Consider the following 18,654-nt stretch of genomic DNA (forward strand, 5'->3'; position numbering starts at 1 on the left):
CTAAACTCTGCTCACATCCTATGATCCATAGGAAGCTTCTCAAGACCACACGACTACGTTCTTATCGCTCCAGCTTTTGAAAGCTAAGTAGAGAGTTTGCTTCATTTTACGTGACTCATGTGTGTTAATTTCAACTCCCAACGAACATGTAAGAATTTTCCTGTGTGTCTAACATCACTTCCCCAAACACAAAGGTCTTTAAAAGTATCTATAGGTAGATACATAGACTCAGAGATCACATACACACAGAAAAGCAGGCTGGTTTTCCATGCTGAAACAAGATGAACTTGTCCTGTTGCTCTGCATCTTGCTAATGAAAGATTCAGCCCTTACACCCTCGCCACTGCCATATGCTTTAAGCCCCACAGTGGAACGTACTGCCTACATGCTGCATGTACCAAAAAGCAGTTTTAGTCAGTTTTTCATTTTAGGAGGTCTCTTTGTTAGAACTGAAACCACACATGGACATGGACCCAGATGGATTCATTTCACTGGAAAGACCTATCATCATTTTGTGTACAAGTTATTTCTTTCTATATCTATTTGTAAATTTAAAAAATAACTTAATTGCAAAGAAGTGAGGTACATCGAAAATGACCAAATTAAGAACTATACTTCAAGCGTAAAGTTGAATTTCTCAAATTCACCAAACCTTGCTTTTGTGGCAATTTAACCAAGATAAAAAAAAAATTAACTAAAACATATATTCCCATAAAATTTGGAGGATTGCTTAGATATTACCAAATAAGTAAGACACTAAAAGAGTTTTCCAAAGATTTATTGAAGCAGAAACAAGTTGGATCAGATACTTGTTGGAAAAAAGCAGTTTTAATAGTATTCAAAAATACTTTTTAAAAAGTATTCTAGCACAAGGCTCTTTCGGTAAACTAGATTATGTTGTAAACTTTTTTCTAAATCTCTTACAAGTGTTGGTTCTTAAGAACTAGAGCTTATTCCTATTCCGAATCTATCTTGCGCTCCTGAAAAAACTGCAGAAAGGCACTTGAAAGCTGTTTCTTTAAGATATGAATTTCTTTTTTTATTCTTGCTGGTCATATTTTGCTGCACTGAGTATGTGCAGTTTTTATTCCAGGTCATCATGATGCTGGGAAGTTTCATTGATAACCTGTTAAGAAAAATAGAACTCAAAATCAAATATAATACTATATGTGGATGATTAAATTACCCCATAAAATGTGTCAAAGGAGAATCCTAAGAACACATAATTTATTGTGAAAGTTGGAAGACTGTGTTAGTTCTGCATTGGTCACGGTGGCGGGGCTGGGGGAGGACAGATAACATATGTAAAACGCTCTTCACCTACAGGCAAAATATGTATCCAATAGATTGTTACGACTTAAAAAAAGAAATTTAAAAAATACGGTATCTATAAAGAAGGATGCTGTAATAACCCCAAGCAGCAAAATTCAAAAGCAATCAAAACATGTCTTCTAGGGATAAATTTGGGAGTTTGAGATTTACAAATGTTAGCCATTATATGTAAAAATAGATTTAAAAAAAAGTTTCTTCTGTATAGCACAGGGAACTATGTTCAGTATCTTGCAATAACCTCTAATGGAAGAAATACGTAAATGAATCTATGTATGAATATGCATGACTGGGACATTGTGCTGCACAACAGGTATTAACACATTGTAACTGACTGCACTTCAGTTAAAATCGATAAATTTAAAAAGAAACTTAAGTGTAGAGCAAGTATGTTTTGAGTTTCTGTGCAAGGGAAAATTACGGGAAGGTTACAATACATTTTGACCCTTTCTTCCCTGGCACACAGGTAATAAGAAACTACCTGATCCTAAGCATGTCCTTGTATTACATCATAAAAGGGCCTAGCAGTGTTCAAGGGAGGCCATATATGTCCAAGATCAAAACATTCCTGGTACTGAGGGAGCCTAATGAAGCTAGTTTAAGGAGTAACTCAAGGAAGCTATACTCCTGTTTCAAATTAAGCACCAAAGCAAATCACTAATTTTGGACCCCAGGAAGGTTGCCTATCTCATCTTCAAATCTGGCAGCCAAATAATTAGCTGGCTGTGTGGAGGGCTGGAAAAAGAGGCCCATTCTCTTCTTAGGGGGCATCCCCGAAACTGAAACCTCCCAAATGAGCTAGCTGTATCGGAGACAGACTGATTGATTTAAAAGGCTATCACGGCCTGTCTGAGATTACTCCCGTTTTGATTTAAAGATACCAACCTGTCCATCTCTGGTTTCCACCGTCTTAATCAGAAGTGTCCTTTTGGAATGGGTGTCAACCAGAGGAATTGAATCCAGATTGGTTTCTGTATAAAGAAAAGAAACCCGAAATAAGTAAAATGAAAAAATTTTTAAAAAGACAAGAAACATTTTTGTCCGAAGAATTATGATTTTTGTTCACAACTGTTTAAAGTGCTATTCCCGAAGTAATTCTAAAGACTGTCACCTATTTTAAAACTCAGGGGCTGACACCACTGTAGCATCAGAACGAGATGGACTACTTGAGTGCACACTCCATCCAGAGGAAGAAAAATGGAGTTGCAATTTAATTGGAAGTAGAGGATTTAAGTTAGTACTTGGGCTTGAAACTTATGGATATCCTATAGCATCTTCTCTTGTATGGCATTTTTCACGTACCACTTAAAAAAATGGGTGCTTTATAAACAAAATGGTTGCAAGCTGCTGAAATTATTCTTAAAAGACAATCAAATGCTTACCCCTCAGGTTCAGGGAAGAAAAGTTTGGAAGAGGCAGAGAGATCCTGTAACAAGATGAAGAAAAACAGTAAAATGTTTTGGAGAACAACTTGAACAACAAGGAACAAAGTTATACAAATTTGTATTAAAATTATATTTTTTTCTGGTTTTTGTCAAATAAGAAAATTGACTCCTGTAATTTATAGGTGAGGGACTTGCTTCAGAAGCATTAGCCCACGACTGGACCCATTAGTACATGTAAATATTTTACTCCAAGCATTTTCTCCAAGGGGCTGGAGATATAACAGAGTTGATGTCGGTTTTCCCAGAATCATGGGTTCAAATCTCAGCTCTGATATTGGTTAACTGACTAGGATAAGTAACTCAGTCTCTCTGAAGCTAAGGTCCCTCATCTGTCAAAAGTGGTAAGTAGCCACCTTGAAGAAACGTTCTGAAGATTAAGTGACACAGTATCTGTAAAGCGAGGGGCATAAGACTGAGCAGACAGCAGCTCTGAATGCATTCGCTCTAGCCCTGGCTCCATACCTGCTCTCCTCTCCTTCCAACAGCTTCCTGTAGGTGGCAATCTCGATGTCGAGGGCCATCTTGACATTCAGCAGGTCTTGGTATTCGCGAAGGTGACGCGCCATCTCTTCCTTCATGTTCTGAATCTCATCCTGCAGGCGGCCAATAGTGTCTTGGTAGTTAGCAGCTTCCACGGCAAAGTTCTCTTCCATTTCACGCATCTGGCGTTCCAGAGATTCGTTCTGCAGCAGATCGGAGAGGTGGCCAGTGTTATTTCCCAGAAAACCAAAACCAAGACCCACCACTTCCAGACCATGGGCAATCATTTTCCCTAGTAGAAAATGGGAAATGCTCCAATTTTCAGCAGAGAATTCAAGTACCAAGTCCCTTTCTAATAGAAGCAATGATAATAATACACTAAAACCTTCAGAGCTCCAAGTTCTTTTTGCATCTGTTCTGACAGCTCATTTTCTTGGGATTAAAATGCCAATTTTTCTTCCTTTGAACAAAGCTGTTTTCCAATGGCACCCTGAGCTTGGCCACCTGAATGGCTCCAAGCTGGCTATCTGCCCCCTTGCCCTGTGGGGTGATACTCACAGTCCCTTTGAGCGCATCCACTTCACAGGTCAGAGACTGCACCTGTCTCCGGTATTCATTGGACTCTTGCTTCGCCTGGCGCAGGGCATCGTTGTTGCGGTTAGCAGCCTCGGAGAGGTCGGCAAACTGCCAGGGAGGAAGAGGAAACGTGGGTCACCCATGTGTCTTGTGCACAAATCCCCTAAGGTGCTACCTGGCCTGGACAAATGGGAAAGCTTAAAGATGGCCAACAGACAAACAAATAAGGCAGGATAACCAAACTGTAGGTTCAAAGTTCAGATCTCAACATCTTCCGGAAAACGTTGAAATTTCTGTTTTGAAAATCAGAGAACATGAGGTGGAAGGCTGATGTTGAGATTTTCAAGTAGACATTCATTCTGCTTTCCCCCATTTTAAAAGCTGGGAAGGTCAAGGGCATGGCCTTGGGGTTTACTTCGAAGGAGGGTGACAGAAAGGGAGTCTGCTATTCTAAAGGAAGGCATGTGAGCACTGCTTAGGGTTCAGCAAGAAATAAATAAGAAAGCAAAGGCAGCTACACTTGGGGGCTAAGAGGTATTTAGGAATCAGAGACAGGTAGGCGTTTGCAGAATAAAATGCTTTTCTTTTGTTCTGGCCATGCGTCCTTGTTTCGGACCTTGGACTTGTACCACTCCTCGGCCTCCTGAAGGTTCTTGGCGGCCACGCTCTCGTACTGCTGACGGACGTCACGCAGGGCAGCCGTGAGGTCAGGCTTGGAGACGTCCACATCGATTTGGACGTGCTGTTCCTGAATCTGGGCCTGCAGCTCCTGGATTTCCTGAAGAGAGAAAAGACAGAAGATCAGCCATGCCAAGGATGGAAGCAGCTTCACCCACATCCATTCCCCAACAGTGACTCCTCTTACCTCCTCATGGAGTTTCTTCAAAAACGCAATCTCCTCTTGCAAGGATTCCACTTTACGCTCCAGGTCAAGACGTGCCAGAGAAGCATTGTCAACATCCTGTTTGAAAACAGAAGAATGTGGAGGAGATGGTAAAGTCCATGGCTTGTTCCATTTATTCATTTTAAATGAACCATCTGCACTTCGTCTCTTTACTATACAGAAGCCACTGACACATTTCATAACCTTTGAATAAGCTGATTAATCACACAGCACTATAATATACTGTGTTTTCTTCTCTTCATTAACAATTTTGAATTGTGACCCTACTGAGTTGTACTCAAGGTGGTTAACAGACAATTTAAAAATAAGTGTATGCCAATGTGGCCAACTGTGTTCAATCAATTATTAATCAGTTAATTAATTAATTGAAGTAAAGTGGATTTACAATGTTGTTAATTTCTGGTGTACAGCATAGTGATTCATTTATGTATATAATATGTATTTCTTTTCATATTTTGTCATTTTAGGCCATTGCATAGTATTGAATATAGTTTCCTGTGCTATACAGTAGGACCTTGTTGTTTATCTGTTATACATGGTAGGTAGTATCTTCAAATCCAGAGGTATAGCTCACAGGTCGAGCATGAGGTCCTGGGTTCAATCCCCAGTCTTTCCATTTAAAAAAAGGTTAAGGTGGTTAATCTATGATTTTGGAGTCCGCATTATACCCATGAAGGTTTTTTTTTTTATTACTTTCTTTAATCTAGAAGATCAAAGCCACAGCATTTTAAAGATTTGGGGGAGGGCGGTAACATCATGGAATAAGAAATGCATGCTTCAGAAATTTCACAGATAATACTTAAGCTCTTTTTTTCCCCCTCTGCTCAGATCTCCTGATTTATTCTTAAGCTCCAAAGCAAATTATCTGGCATTCAGGTTACAAGGCTAGATTTATACTGCAATCCAGGATGTGAAATGGCAAATATGCAGTTCAATGTGGTTCAGGCATGTAAGGAAAAAAAAATGTAACTCTGAAGTGTATTTACTTCGTTTTCTCTGGCAGATTTTTCTCTGGAAACTCCCCTATGTTACACCACAAGGGTGTGTCCATCCTCTGACACTTCCATGCAATTGACAGTTTGCACTGTGTCAATTCAGTTAGTTTGTTTCAGAATGAAGGGTAAAAACGCACAGAGGGTAATTTACCTGTAAAATTCTTGCTGCTTCCTTTTGTGTTTCCACCATTTGTAAACTGCTACATCCCAAATATTTTATTTTCCCTCAAGGAAATGTCATGAGGACTTTTATACCTCATATTTTGTAAACAAATATATTTGTTGTACTGTTTATAGCCTTACAGGGTTAAAACGTTGACAAACTTCTATCACCTTCATGGAAACGTGAATGAGGAATGGGTAATAATTAAAAGATCAAGCATAGGAAAAAATTCATTTTTGCTTGTCCTTAAGCCCTAAAAAAGATACACAAGATGATTTACTAATCTCTATGAAAAAAAGTTCAATGTGTCATTCTCTTTGAAGAGAATAGGAGAGGTTTTATCTAATCCCTAAATAGGAGGGACAATTTATACTAAAATTATTTTATATTAACTTACTACTCAGTAGAACACATTACAGATATGATGATCATAACTGCTCCATGGCAAAAAGAAAGCACACATTGCTGTTTTTAAATTAATTTGGTCAATGTATTTCTGCTTCAAAATGTTATTGTAGAAATTGATACACTGTAGCTGACTATACTTTAATAAAAATTGTTTTAAAATGTTATTCTAGGTTATTAATCTGGGAAAGTATTTAAAGCCAATGCCAGTAAGTGTTCAGGGGAAAAAAAACTATGCTGGGAACTCTTCCTGAAAATAGGCATTGCAACTTTAAGTTAAAAATCCTATGGATAAAAAATAAAACAAAAAAAACCCTTTTACTTAAAATGCCATTCTTTGGTTTCAGATTTATTCTTTCCTTACTGGAGAGAATGCTAAAGAATCCAAAGATGCAGTAAAGAAAGGCATTTCCAAATGTGAAGTATGACTATAGCTTTAAGAACTTTTCATATCACATACTTCACGAGTCTGGGCCAGATAATAGATAACGGATGTTAGCAAATACTTGTGCCCAATTAGAAGTGTGCTTGCATCATTACATATTCAATAAGAATGTAGCCTGTTGCGAAGCTTCTCTGGGAGCACAAAGACTCCTATTATTTCTGTCCGGAGCCATCACACTTGCCAGAATGTCTGTATCTACATTCCGTCGTGAAGCCCGTAGAAACCATTAATACCTTTCAGCCAAGGGGACAGATGGCTCCTATCCACCCTTATTAGGTCACAAAGTAGTTGTGCATAGCGATACTTCCATCTAATCTTAAGGCCACAATAGAACTTGGCGAAGAAAAGAAACTCGCTGGCTTAAGTCCAATTAAACTGAGTTTTTTTATCCTCCAATACATTTTACGTTTTCAACTATAGGGCAGAATTGCGCTTTTTGTGGCCTTGTAAAAGTTAGCCAACTTGACTTTAGCAAAACCGCAAACTAAACCAAACTGTAATTGTTCGAAGTCGGAGTATCGACGTGTTGCAAAAACGAAACGGAAAAAAAAAAAGATTGCTCGGGGAAAAAAAAGTCTTGAAACAAAGGAAAAAGTTTAAGACTATATCCTAATGAACGCTTTAATTATTCAAGGGTTTTTATGCGGAGAAGCTCCAAACTGTGCACTTTCTGCCACTAGGGGGCTTGGCGCACAGACGTGAAGTTTTGCACTGTTTAGACTTGGGTTAAGTAACTTTTAGAATTGCCTGTGGGTTGGGTGGGTGGGGTCCAGTGTCTTCGAGTGGGACCAGAATCTACATACCTGTCTGAAAGACTGCAAGGTGCTCTCGGCCTCCTCCCTCTGGACCATCTCCTCCTGCAATCTGGAAAGTCGGATATTAACTAAGTGAGAATCGGTAAACCGCCAGGGGCGGGGCGACCACACCCAACCACCACGTCCTCGCCGCTAGACAAGAATTGCTGCGCCACCTCCCCGGGCGACCACGATAGCGGCTTTTAGAACCGCTGCTTTCGGCAAGTTTTAGCGGGACATTGGCAGCAGCGGGGAAAAGCAATCACGGTCGCCACAACGACCAGCGAGGGGATCGCCACCCCTCCCCTCCTGGGGGAGACTCCGCAATCCCTTTGTCTGGCTCCCTCCACGGCCCGGGGGCTGGTAGCCCGCTAGAGGGAGGCCAAGAAACTTTGCAAAAGTTTGGGGAAACCGCACTCGTCGTTTGCAAGGGCTTTCGAGTACAGTGGTTGTTTTAAAAATGTGAAACTTGAAACGGGGCGTTCTTGGGTGATGAGTGGGGGTAAAGGTGAAATGCTGACTTGCAAGGTCTGGGCTCAGGGCGAGGCTGCGCCGCTGCAGCCACAGCCTTGTCCCCCCGCAGTCCCCCAGGCAGCGGCTGCCGCGGCTACATCCCCAAGGGCGTGGCAGCTCCCGTTCCCCTCTTTCCCTCCCAGAGCCCCGCGTGGGCGCCGCCTTACTTCTCCCGGAGCCGCATGATGTCCTCGGCCAGGTTGTCGCGCTCCACCTCGACGCGGGCCTTGTCGTTGGTGAGCTGATCCACCTGCCGGCGCAGCTCACGCATCTCCTCTTCATAGAGGTCCCCCAGGCGCGACTTGCCCTGGCCCTTCAGCTGCTCGAGCTCGGCCAGCAGGATCTTGTTCTGCTGCTCCAGGAAGCGCACCTTGTCGATGTAGTTGGCGAAGCGGTCATTCAGCTCTTGCAGCTCTACCTTCTCGTTGGTGCGGGTGTTCTTGAACTCGGTGTTGATGGCGTCGGCCAGCGAGAAGTCCACCGAGTCCTGCAGCAGCCGCACCCCGGGCACACTGCTCCGCAGGCGCACGGCCGAGGAGCGCGTGGCGTACACGCTTCCCGGGGACGAGGTGTACAGGGTGCGGCTGGTGCTGGGGCGCAGCGCGCTGCCCAGGCTATAGGTGCGGGTGGACGTGGTCACGTAGCTCCGGCTGGAGCTCGGCCGGCTCGCTGTGCCCGGGCCGCCGAACATCCTGCGGTAAGAAGACGAGGACACGGACCTGGTGGACATAGCTGCAGAGGGTGGCGGTGGTCTGGGCGGCTGCGGTGGCGCGGACCGGCTCGGGGAGGAGAGGCGAGCAAGGGTGCGGTGGGTATGGGCGAAGGGAGTGCTGCTGCGTCTCTGGCGCGGGGACCCCGGAGCGAGAGTGGCAGAGGACCGGACCCCGCCCAGGGCGCAGTTTTTATACCCCCTTTGGAAAGAAGGTTTCCTCCCACTGCCATCCCGGCGGCGGAGTGCGCCAGCCAATGGGGACCCGGCGAGGTGCAGGAAGGCTGGGCCGGGGGTTTGGGGCGGGGGAGCCCTGGGGCCTTCCTCCTCCCCCATCTTCAGCAACTCAGACTGGGCACCGTCCCGTTACTTCTTTGCTGGAGTGGGGTTTTCAGGAGCTTTCCTGATGATGGCCGGAGCTCTGCTCACCCCTGGGTGCTGAAAAAGGCGGGGTCACTTGGTGGTGGGAGAGCCAGCCCCAGACCTGACAAGAGGGGTCCCGGGCACCGCGCCACAGAGGCGTGGGGGAAGGCGAGCGGGTGGGAGGGGCGCGCGGCAACTCGGCCACAGGCGGCTGGGAGTGGGGTGGGTAGACCCCCGGGCAAAGAGGCAGGAAGAGGGGGAGTGCGGGATCCAGCAGATCGGAAGGCGTGGAGAAAGAAACAAAGAGGGCCTGAGATTGGAGCGTGGGGTGGGGGCGCGCACAGCCCAGGACAAAGGGCTCGGGCCCCGCGCAGCCTTGCGCATCTCCCATTTCGAAAGGGAGACCGATCAGGTCTGCAGCTCTCTTCGTCCTCCGGTCTTTGGGATCCCTGTTCAGGGACCTAACGGGCTGGGTCCGGCTTTGGACGGCGCGAGCTGCGAGACGGCGGCCGAGGAAAGCCCGGGGGAGAGGGGTGGGGTCGCTGAGTCACTGGCAGTTAGTCAGTGAGCCCTGCTGTCCCGCCGGGCTTGAGGGCTCCTAGCGGTTCAGGGAAACCGTTAGACGAGATTGACTCAAGTCTCCCCGGCTCCGCGCGCGCTGTTCTAAGTTCCCCCCAACTTCGAACTGGGCCTCGTCTTTCTTGTGTGCAGTTCGCCTGCGTGGAGACTTAGAGCGCCCCTAAGTTCTTAAGAACTCGCCAAAGCCTGGTTTTGCTCCAATGTACGGACTTCTTCTTAAGCAAGAAACTTCTGCAGAGGTTTCTTTCTAACCGCGAAACATCTCTCGCACCAGGAACCTACTCTGGGGAGGTTTTTCTTGCAAAGTTCGGTCCCACCCTTCCCTCCGGTCTCTTCTTGGTTTCCCCCTCCCCCCATAAAACCACACCCGACTTTTTTTTTTCCCTTACGAACAGTCTTTACTAGTCTTTTTGTGTGTGTGTAGTTACAGAGATTAAACTGTAGAAAGATATTGTTATGCAATATAAAAGATCTCCCAGAAGATTTTCTTTTTGTAAAAGATTTTTGGAATGACCACAAAAGGTTCTTCATTTTGCTTCTGGTTTCACTACCTATGAATGTCCCAAAACGCTGTAGTGACTTTGATGATCTCAATCTGTCAACACTAGATAAATATTTTATAAAATATATGTGGGTAGAAGTCAGCGGGTGTGATACCATTCCATTTAATTTTGATTTTTTGACTGAAGTATACTGATTTACAATGTTGTGGTAGTTTCTGTTGTATAGCATAGTGATTCAATTGTACATATATATTCCTTTTCATATCCTTTTCCATTATAGGCTGTGCTATACAGTAGGACCTTGCTGTTTATTTTATATATGTAGTAGACTTAATGCCATCCCTATCAAATTACCCAGGACATTTTTCACAGAATGAGAACAAATAATTCTAAAATTTGTGGAATAACAAAAGACCCAGAATTGACAAAGCAATACTGAAGGAAAAGAGCAAAGCTGGAGGCATAACCTTCTCAGCCTTCAGACAATACTACAGAGCTACAGGAATCAAAACAGCATGGTATTGGCACAAAAACAGACATATGGATCAAGGGAACAGACTAGAGAGCCCAGAAATAAACTCACACATCCATGGTCAATTAATCTTTGACAAAGGAGGCAAGGACATACAATGAAGAAAAGACAGTCTCTTGGGTAAGTCTGTTGGGAAAACATGTAAATCAATGAAATTAGAACACTCCCTGACACCAAACACAGAAATAAACTCAAAATGGCTTAAAGACTTAAACATAAGACAAGAAACCAGAAATCTCCTAGAAGGGAACATAGGCAAAACATTCTCTGATGTAAATCATAGCAGTGTTCTCCTAGGGCAGTCTACCCAGGCAATAGAAATAAAAGTGAATTAAACAAATGGGACCTAATTGAACTTACAGGCTTTTGCACAGCACAGGAAACTATAAACAAAACAAAAAGACAACCTACAGAATGGAAGAAAATGTTTGCAAATGATGCAACTGATAAGGGCTTAATTTCCAGACAGAATATACAAAAAGCTCATACAACTGAATAACAACAACAACAAAAACCAATCCAAAAATGGGCAGAAGACCTAAACAAACATATCTCCTTTGAAGACATACAAATAGACAATAAGCACATGAAAAAAATGCTCAATATTGGTAATCATCAGAGAAATGCAAATCAAAACCACAATCAGGTATCACCTCACCCTGGTCAGAATGGCCAGCATTAAAAGTCCACAAATGCTGGAGAGGGTGTGAAGAAAAGGGAACCCTCCTACACTGCTGGTGGGAATGCAGTTTGGTGCAGCCATTATGGAAAACAGTATGGAAATTCCTTTTAAAACTAAAAATAGATTTACCATATGATCCACACTCGACTTTTGACATGATCTGCAACTTCTGGGTGAAAGAGGAAACTCATTGTCCATAGTTACAAAATCAAATTGAGTGATCTCTGTTTCATTTTTTTTTCTTTTCTTTTTTTTTTTTTGCTGTAGTAAGAGTCATTAAAGGTATAATTTGCACCAATTATAGTGTTGCTTTAAATGCCTAATTTGATTAATGAAAGGCAGTCACATAACTCAAATGATAGACTGTTTGAGGGAACTAGATTATGTGTTGATTTTAGTTCATTTGGTGATGTACACTGCAGGATTCTGGTGACTTGTCTGGGAAATGTCACAGGTCCCTTGGCCTATTTTCCAGAAGAATTCCTGCAACTGGTCCTGGAAGGAGGGGGATAAAACTGTCTACAGAGCAAAAAACTTTTGGTCCAGGGCACCAAGGGAGTGTTCAGATTCAAATACTAAAACCTTTCTAGGTAAATCACTCAACTGAAGGGTTTTGGTTGCAATATTAGTAGCGTGCAGAAGAGTGTTTATCCCCAAAGGGAGCTGAAGAGAACAAATCCAAGTCAGTCTTTTAGTGACATCTTAGCAATTTAAAAATCACAGTTAAAAAACTATTTTGAAGACTTAAGGAGTATGGAAAGGGTTAACTCTAAAATCACTTATAAAAATAGAAACATCTTGGTTCTACAGTGGAAGAGGGGAGGGAGGTAAAATTCTTCCCTCTGTTTTTGTTTCTTGTTTTGGAAGGGAGGGTAATGGAGGTTACCTGGCATTTAAGAAAAATACTTGAGAACCAAATGAAGGGTTTCTTCTACCTTCTTTGTGCAAGCCTCTTTTAGGCAGTATTTTGTTTACCTCATTTCAGTTAGTTCTGGTGAATGGGGCAGCCAAGTTCAAGCTGCAGGACCCCTTGCTGTACGGCTTTCCTGCTATGGATTTTGTGAAGTCCCTGCTTCTCCGGGAGGCTGTGAGTCCCTACCCAGGAGCATTCCTGGGGCGTCACGCTCTGGCGGACCAATTTATGCTCCACTGTTCCTTCTTGCTCTCTGAGAGCCCTTTATTCCAGCCACTGCTCAGCAAATGTCACCATTGTGAGTTTGCCTGGAACCCTGAGGATGAGAAAAAGCCATCTCCCCCTGGGGGGAAGGGAGTGTAGCCCTTACTCCCACCTAAAATGCTGATCCCAGGGCAACGCTCTGGGGCTGTCAGGGGACGCCTGCTGACTGACTCACCATGGACATGAGGGCAAGGCTCTAGTGCGGTGTGGCAGGGTGCCCTGTTGGTGACCACAGCAAATTCCTCGGGCCTGTGGTGACTTCCTCTGGGCTGGACTCTGGCCCTCCTCCTCATCTTGGGGGATCCCTCCTCCTGTCTAACCTGTCCCCAGTCTGTCTTCTCAGGACTGTGATATGGCCACCTGCTGTCTTACTCAGCCTAGGCTGCTCTAACAAGATACCATAGACTAGGTGATGTGAGCAAGACACATTTTATTTCGCCCAGGTTTGGAATCAGGAAGTCCAAGATCAGAGTGTCAGCTGACTTGGTGTCTGATGACAGCCTGCTCACTGGTCCGGAGATGGCCATCTCCTTGCTGGATCCTCACGTGGTGGAAAGATGGCAAGCTCTGGTCTCCTCCTTTTCTTATAAGGACACGAATCCCAGTTTGTGGCAAGCTCTGGTCTCCTCCTTTTCTTGTAAGGACACGAATCCCAGTTTGGGGGCCCCACCCTCATGACCTCATCTAAACCTAATTACCTTCCAAGGGCCCCACCTCCAAATATCAGCACATTGGAGATGAGGGCTCCAACACATACATGGGAGGGGGGAGGACACAAACATTTAATCCATACGACTTGCCGCCCAGCACGCACACGTGTGTGTGCGCACGCACAGACACACACACACAGATATACAGTATCTAGTGTTTTATTCCTATTAGAACTCGCTGGAGCTTGGGGTGATTTGTAGAGTGTAGAAAAGTGAAAGTTACAAATACGCTTTTACTCATTCATGTAGAACGCATGAGACTTTGAAAAGAATTCATTTTATTCTGAGATGAATTCTACACTGCCCAGCCCGGTGCCTCAACCAAGGTGGGGAATAGTCATCAACAGGGGAAATCAGTGTCTGAACGCACATCCTTGGGTGTGGTACCTAATATTCGTGCCCCGTGTTCTTAGGAATCTTTCAGAAATAAACAGTCTGTAGACCTAGCTTTCTTGGTTTTCGTATTTGTTTTTTGATTTTTAAACACTGGCCTGTGAAGCCGCTTTAAACACCACGTGCAGCAAGTTGTGTTATAAATAAGGACACCAGGCCAGGCGGAAACATGACCAAACCTAAAGTCCTAACAGTGATTTTGGAATTTGCAAGCTGTGGTGATGTCAGTCGAATCGGGCAATTTGAACTGACGGACCAGCCAGCCATGCGGTGGGGAGCTTAGTGGCCTGTGAAGGCTTTAGGGGAGCTGGCCAGCTGGAGGCCATGCCAAGAGGACAGCTCCTAGCTGGGTCGCCTGGCTGGAATGTTTGCAGTGAGAAGATGGATAAAAGGAGAGGCTGAATATCACGCCAAAATCTAAAAGGCATGGCATGAAAGAATAATAATAATAGTAGTAGTAATAATAGTAATAATAATAATAATAATAATAGAATAAGTGCTTCAATTTTCATGCCTACTGGATGACAGCAACTTTAGATGCATTTAATTTAGCTTAACTCTCTTCCAGCATCTGCGGGCTAAATTAGATCATCCATTTTAAAGACTAGGCAACCAAGAAGACATGGGCCAAAAATCTGCTCGTGGTCATATCACTGGCTATGGAGGGAGGAAGTGGGCTTCATTTGAACTGAGCCCTTTCTGACTGCAAATGCACTTTCTTTCCTCTTTGCCTTGATGATGGAGTTCTGCTTGCTATTAACCAATTCAGTTCCCAAATATTATTTAGGGGCATACCCATGTTTCTGAAGCTGAACAGGTAGGGTAACTACCAGATTATGTTGTGAAGGAGCAGAATCCTAAAGGAATTTGGCAGACATGGAGAATGTCATATTAGAAGCTATTCAAATGACAGTGACAGTAATTCAGAATAGATAAAATGAGAGTTTAGGTTTTTCGCCTGGCTCTAAATCCTTACTTTGAGAGTTAAATATTTTCACCCAGATTCTTCTCTGTCTCTTCAAAGGCATCATCTCCAAAGCCAGACTTAGCTCATCTCACACCCTGAAACCCACCAATCACAGCAGCTTCCCCTCCGAACTTCCCTGCTTATTTAAGGCAACACAGCAGACTAACGAGGTTGGAACCTTTCATCACCCCTGCCACTTCCTTCTCCTTGGATTGCTCAGATCCCGTGGGTGTCCTGCCCATTGCTTCCTGCACCCGTTCCTCTTGTTTTTTTGCTGTGACTCACATCCAAGCCTTTTTATACCTCATCCCTCCAATACTGTGATTGGCTTCCCTTCCTCCAGGCTCTGCTTCCCCCCAAAGCACTTAATAACTGCATGCTTAAGGCTCCCTAAAGATCCAAAGTGAATCACTCACTCCCTTGTTAGAAGGTAAGCTCCGTGAGGACAGGGACTTTTCTCCCTTTTGTTCACTATGCTAGCTCCAGTGCCTACAGAGGAGCCTGACACACTTGTTGAATGTATGAATTAATGCATAAGTGGTTCATAGAGGAAGGAAGGGAAGAGGGGAGGGAAGGACGGTGGGAGGGAGTGAGGAGAGAAAGAGGAGGTTAGCATTTACTAGTGTTTACTATGTTCAAGCAGTGTGCTAGACATTTTGCACATGGCCGCCCCTAATCTTTACTGAGTATCATGATCCGCAGCTTTTATTAACTCACTCAAAACCCATCTATTGAATGTTTGCCATGTTCCAGGCCCCCTGACAGACAGCGGGGAAAGTGAACAAGGCAGATGTAATCCGTGTGCTCTTGGGTTGTAGAGCTGAGTCTGTATGTGGGTGTGTGTGGTACAGAGAGACAATGCTTAAAGAGCAAACTAAATAACTACAGTTTGCAAAAAAAAGATGATGAGGGTAACAGAAACTTGGCTTTGGAAGAAGTTGAGGCTCATAGTTTGACTGTGAGGCTCAACTCATAGGCTCATAGTTTGAAAATCAGGTTAAGTATGTCAACCACCCTCAGTTCCCACTGCTCCCCACCAGACAGCAATTTCAGTGGGGCTCTAAGCTTCTCTCTGTTCCGTGAATACACCACATTCCCCCACCATCACATCTTTCCTCCCATGCTCCTGTTCTGCAGTGTCTGCAATGCTGCTTAGTATATTCAGGTGAGTTAAGAAACTTTTCACACCTCTAGGGAGCTCATAGCCTTGAAAAGGGATTAGGAACTACACAGAAGCGATGACTACAGCTCTTTTATGAGTGAATGCTCTGGTAGAGGGATGAATGAAATGCCTAAGAGTTTAGACAGAGAAGTGATCATGTCCATTTGGGGAAGATCAGAAAATGTTTTCAGAAAAGGTGGTGTTTGAGGATTGGGTATGATTTCTATAGCTTATCATGGTAGAGAGAGGATGCTCAAAGCTTATGAAACAGGATAAGCAAAAATTGGATAGGTGGCGGAGTTCTGGGGACCTTTAGATAGCAGCAGGAATCCCGGGGTAGCTGGATTATGAAGCAATTGTAGGAGAAAGGTCACTGAAAGCTAATATGGGACCATGCATTGGAGAACTAAATGCCAGGGAGAGGAGTTTATAATTAATGTGGTGGGCAGTGGGAATTCACTGCAATTTTTGACGAGGAGAAAGACGTGCTTGTAGCTGTGTTTTAGGGAGATTGTTCTGGCATGTGGCGGAGGAAGAACTGGAGAGACTGATCTGAAAGCTGTTTGCAGTAGGTCCTGTGAATGGTAAAAGTTTGATCTTGGGGGACACAGTGAAGAAGAAGGGATTGCTGGAGACTGAGTTAGAGAGAGAATGAGCAAGTCAAGGGCTCTGAGCTTTCTGGACAGACTAACTAAAAGAATGGATGTGTTATAGATGGAAGAAAAAATTTAGGTGGAAAATTGATCTGAGATGAATGATAATTCATTCAAATCCATTTACCTGGAAGTATCTTCCTGTTCCTAGTCTGTATAAAGTAAAACCTCGTGAAGAAGGTGGGGTATAAACTGGGTCATGCTGTTTTACCTCTTACAACACTTCTAGACTATTCACATAAGTTCATGTCAATTGCTTTATATTGTTCCATATGTGATTTAAGCGTGTTGGTATGGTTTTCACAGTTGGTGCAAAATCGGGGATTTCGTCCATATCCTCCAAGATGGTTTCTACAAGTTCAGAGACACAAAACACTTCCATGTCCATCATTTTTCCATCTCAAAAGAAAAAAAAGTTCAGAGAAAAAGACAAACTTCTAGAACTCTCTTTGAATCTTTTTTGGGGGGAAAGCAGATTGTAGTTTCCCATAAAACTATAAATGCATATAATGTATAATTTCATCAAAGTCTAATGCACCATCTCTGACTCTGGGGATGTAGGATGGACAAGGATGTTAACTAACATATGGAGGGAAAACCTAGTGCCAAAAAAAAAAAAAAAAGTTCAAATCGATGTTAGACAAAGACATGAAGTGTTACTGGTTCACTTGATCCAAAAAGCAGGACAAAACCAGCCGAGTTCTAAAGCCAGACCTTATTTGAGAGAGAGCTAAGTGATGCCATCACAATTTTAGTGACTGGCTGAGTGAGAGCCTAAGAAAACAAGCAGGTTTTGCCCTGTGTCCTATAATGTTGTTTTTACCATTTTTTTTTTTTTTCTGGATAGAGAGGAAAATCATGCCAGTGCTAGAAAATTTGCAAGTGCTTTGGCATCCTGGGAATTTACTCAGCTTATTCTGAGAAGGTCATTGAGTTCCCAAGGGGTAGACTTTTTTTCAGAAGATATTTAGGTAATGGGTCTAAATAATAATAACTTTGTTTAATAGCATACTTTTCTTTGAAAGAACCAAAGAATTTTTTTAAACAATTTTTGATTTGTCTTGATGGTTGAGAAGGGAATACTACTTATCTTACAGCCATGATCTCTTTTCTGTCTATTTGGGAAAAATAAAAGAACTCCATCCCACTTACTTCAAAACTGACTACTGAATTGACCAGTCCTTCCAAAAATCTGGAGAAGCTTTAGCTCTACTATATCACATTCATTTAACCAGAGAGATGATTTTCTTCAGAAACCTGAATATTAAATTTAATTTTGGCTATGTTTGATTAGTTCAGAGTTTAAAACATACCCTCTCAAAACTTTGGTCTCTGTGTATGTTTATGAAGATCAGTATGATTTGTAGGGGTTAGAAATGAAAATGAAAAACACTCTGCTAAGGGGAAAAAGCTCAGTACAAAAGATACAAAACTATGTTCTTTTAATTACGAAAAAGACAAAGTAGTAGAAAAAAATAAACACATAAATTAAAGTACTCCTACACAAAGCCATGTGGCAGATGGAAGGAAATATAAGATGGCGTAATGATAAAACTAAGAAGGCAAAAGGATTAAGACAATTCATTAAAATGATAAGAAATAAGTAAAGAAAGACCGTTCTGAGTTAACTGTAGCAGAATAAAGGGATTGGCAGCCCTCTCTATTTCTGCTGCAGTGGTTTCTAAAATATTGAGTAAGGCTTTGTGTTTCTAATTAGCTCAATACTAGAAATACGCCCTCTAATGTGACTCATATGGCTATGTGGAATTGCTAGAACAGAATGATGGAATTTGAGCTTAATATAGATTAAAATATACTTTTTCTATCATAAATTATGAAAAACTGTCCTGAAACAGTTTTGTCATTTATTCACCTGTCATCTCTAGCACTGTAGGGGTTTCTGCATGTGTGCAGGGAATGCAGTGTTGTGATGTTGGCATGTCTGATCAGGGGTTTTCTTTTGCTGACTTTGGGTTGGTTGTCATCATCCTTGACTAATGAACTCTAAGCAGTGATAATGATAACCAGGCATAACTTGGATGTCCTTACGGGAATTGGAGTCTGGCCCAGATAGGAAAGCTAATGGTAATCATGATGGTTGCTGATGTGTATTTAGTGTCTACTACTTGCCATGTGTTAACTTATGGAGTCCTCACAACCCTGTTAGACATATGA

General features: G+C 43.1%; 1 protein-coding gene across 1 annotated transcript; it reads right to left on the reverse strand.

Moving 5' to 3' along the window:
• Positions 1-762: 762 nt before the first annotated feature.
• On the reverse strand, positions 763-9,002 carry VIM (vimentin). The gene is made up of 9 exons (XM_014562822.2): positions 8,217-9,002; positions 7,546-7,606; positions 4,696-4,791; positions 4,447-4,608; positions 3,813-3,938; positions 3,237-3,457; positions 2,712-2,755; positions 2,215-2,300; positions 763-1,126 (listed from the first exon to the last, which is right to left on the reverse strand). The coding sequence occupies exons 1-9, from the start codon at positions 8,777-8,779 to the stop codon at positions 1,085-1,087; spliced, it is 1,401 nt and encodes a 466-aa protein (XP_014418308.2). The 5' UTR covers positions 8,780-9,002; the 3' UTR covers positions 763-1,084.
• Positions 9,003-18,654: the final 9,652 nt, after the last annotated feature.

The sequence above is a fragment of the Camelus ferus genome, chromosome 35 (assembly GCF_009834535.1).
Source record: "Camelus ferus isolate YT-003-E chromosome 35, BCGSAC_Cfer_1.0, whole genome shotgun sequence".
Lineage (NCBI taxonomy): Eukaryota > Metazoa > Chordata > Mammalia > Artiodactyla > Camelidae > Camelus > Camelus ferus.

Coding starts and splice junctions, on each gene's coding strand:
- VIM (XM_014562822.2), bottom strand. CDS start 8,779: ATGTCCACCAGGTCCGTGTCCTCGTCTTCTTACCGCAGGATGTTCGGC. Junction 2,301..2,711: donor TTCTTCCCTGAACCTGAGGG/GTAAGCATTTGA, acceptor TTCTTTATACAG/AAACCAATCTGGATTCAATT. Junction 1,127..2,214: donor TGGAAACCAGAGATGGACAG/GTTGGTATCTTT, acceptor TTTTCTTAACAG/GTTATCAATGAAACTTCCCA.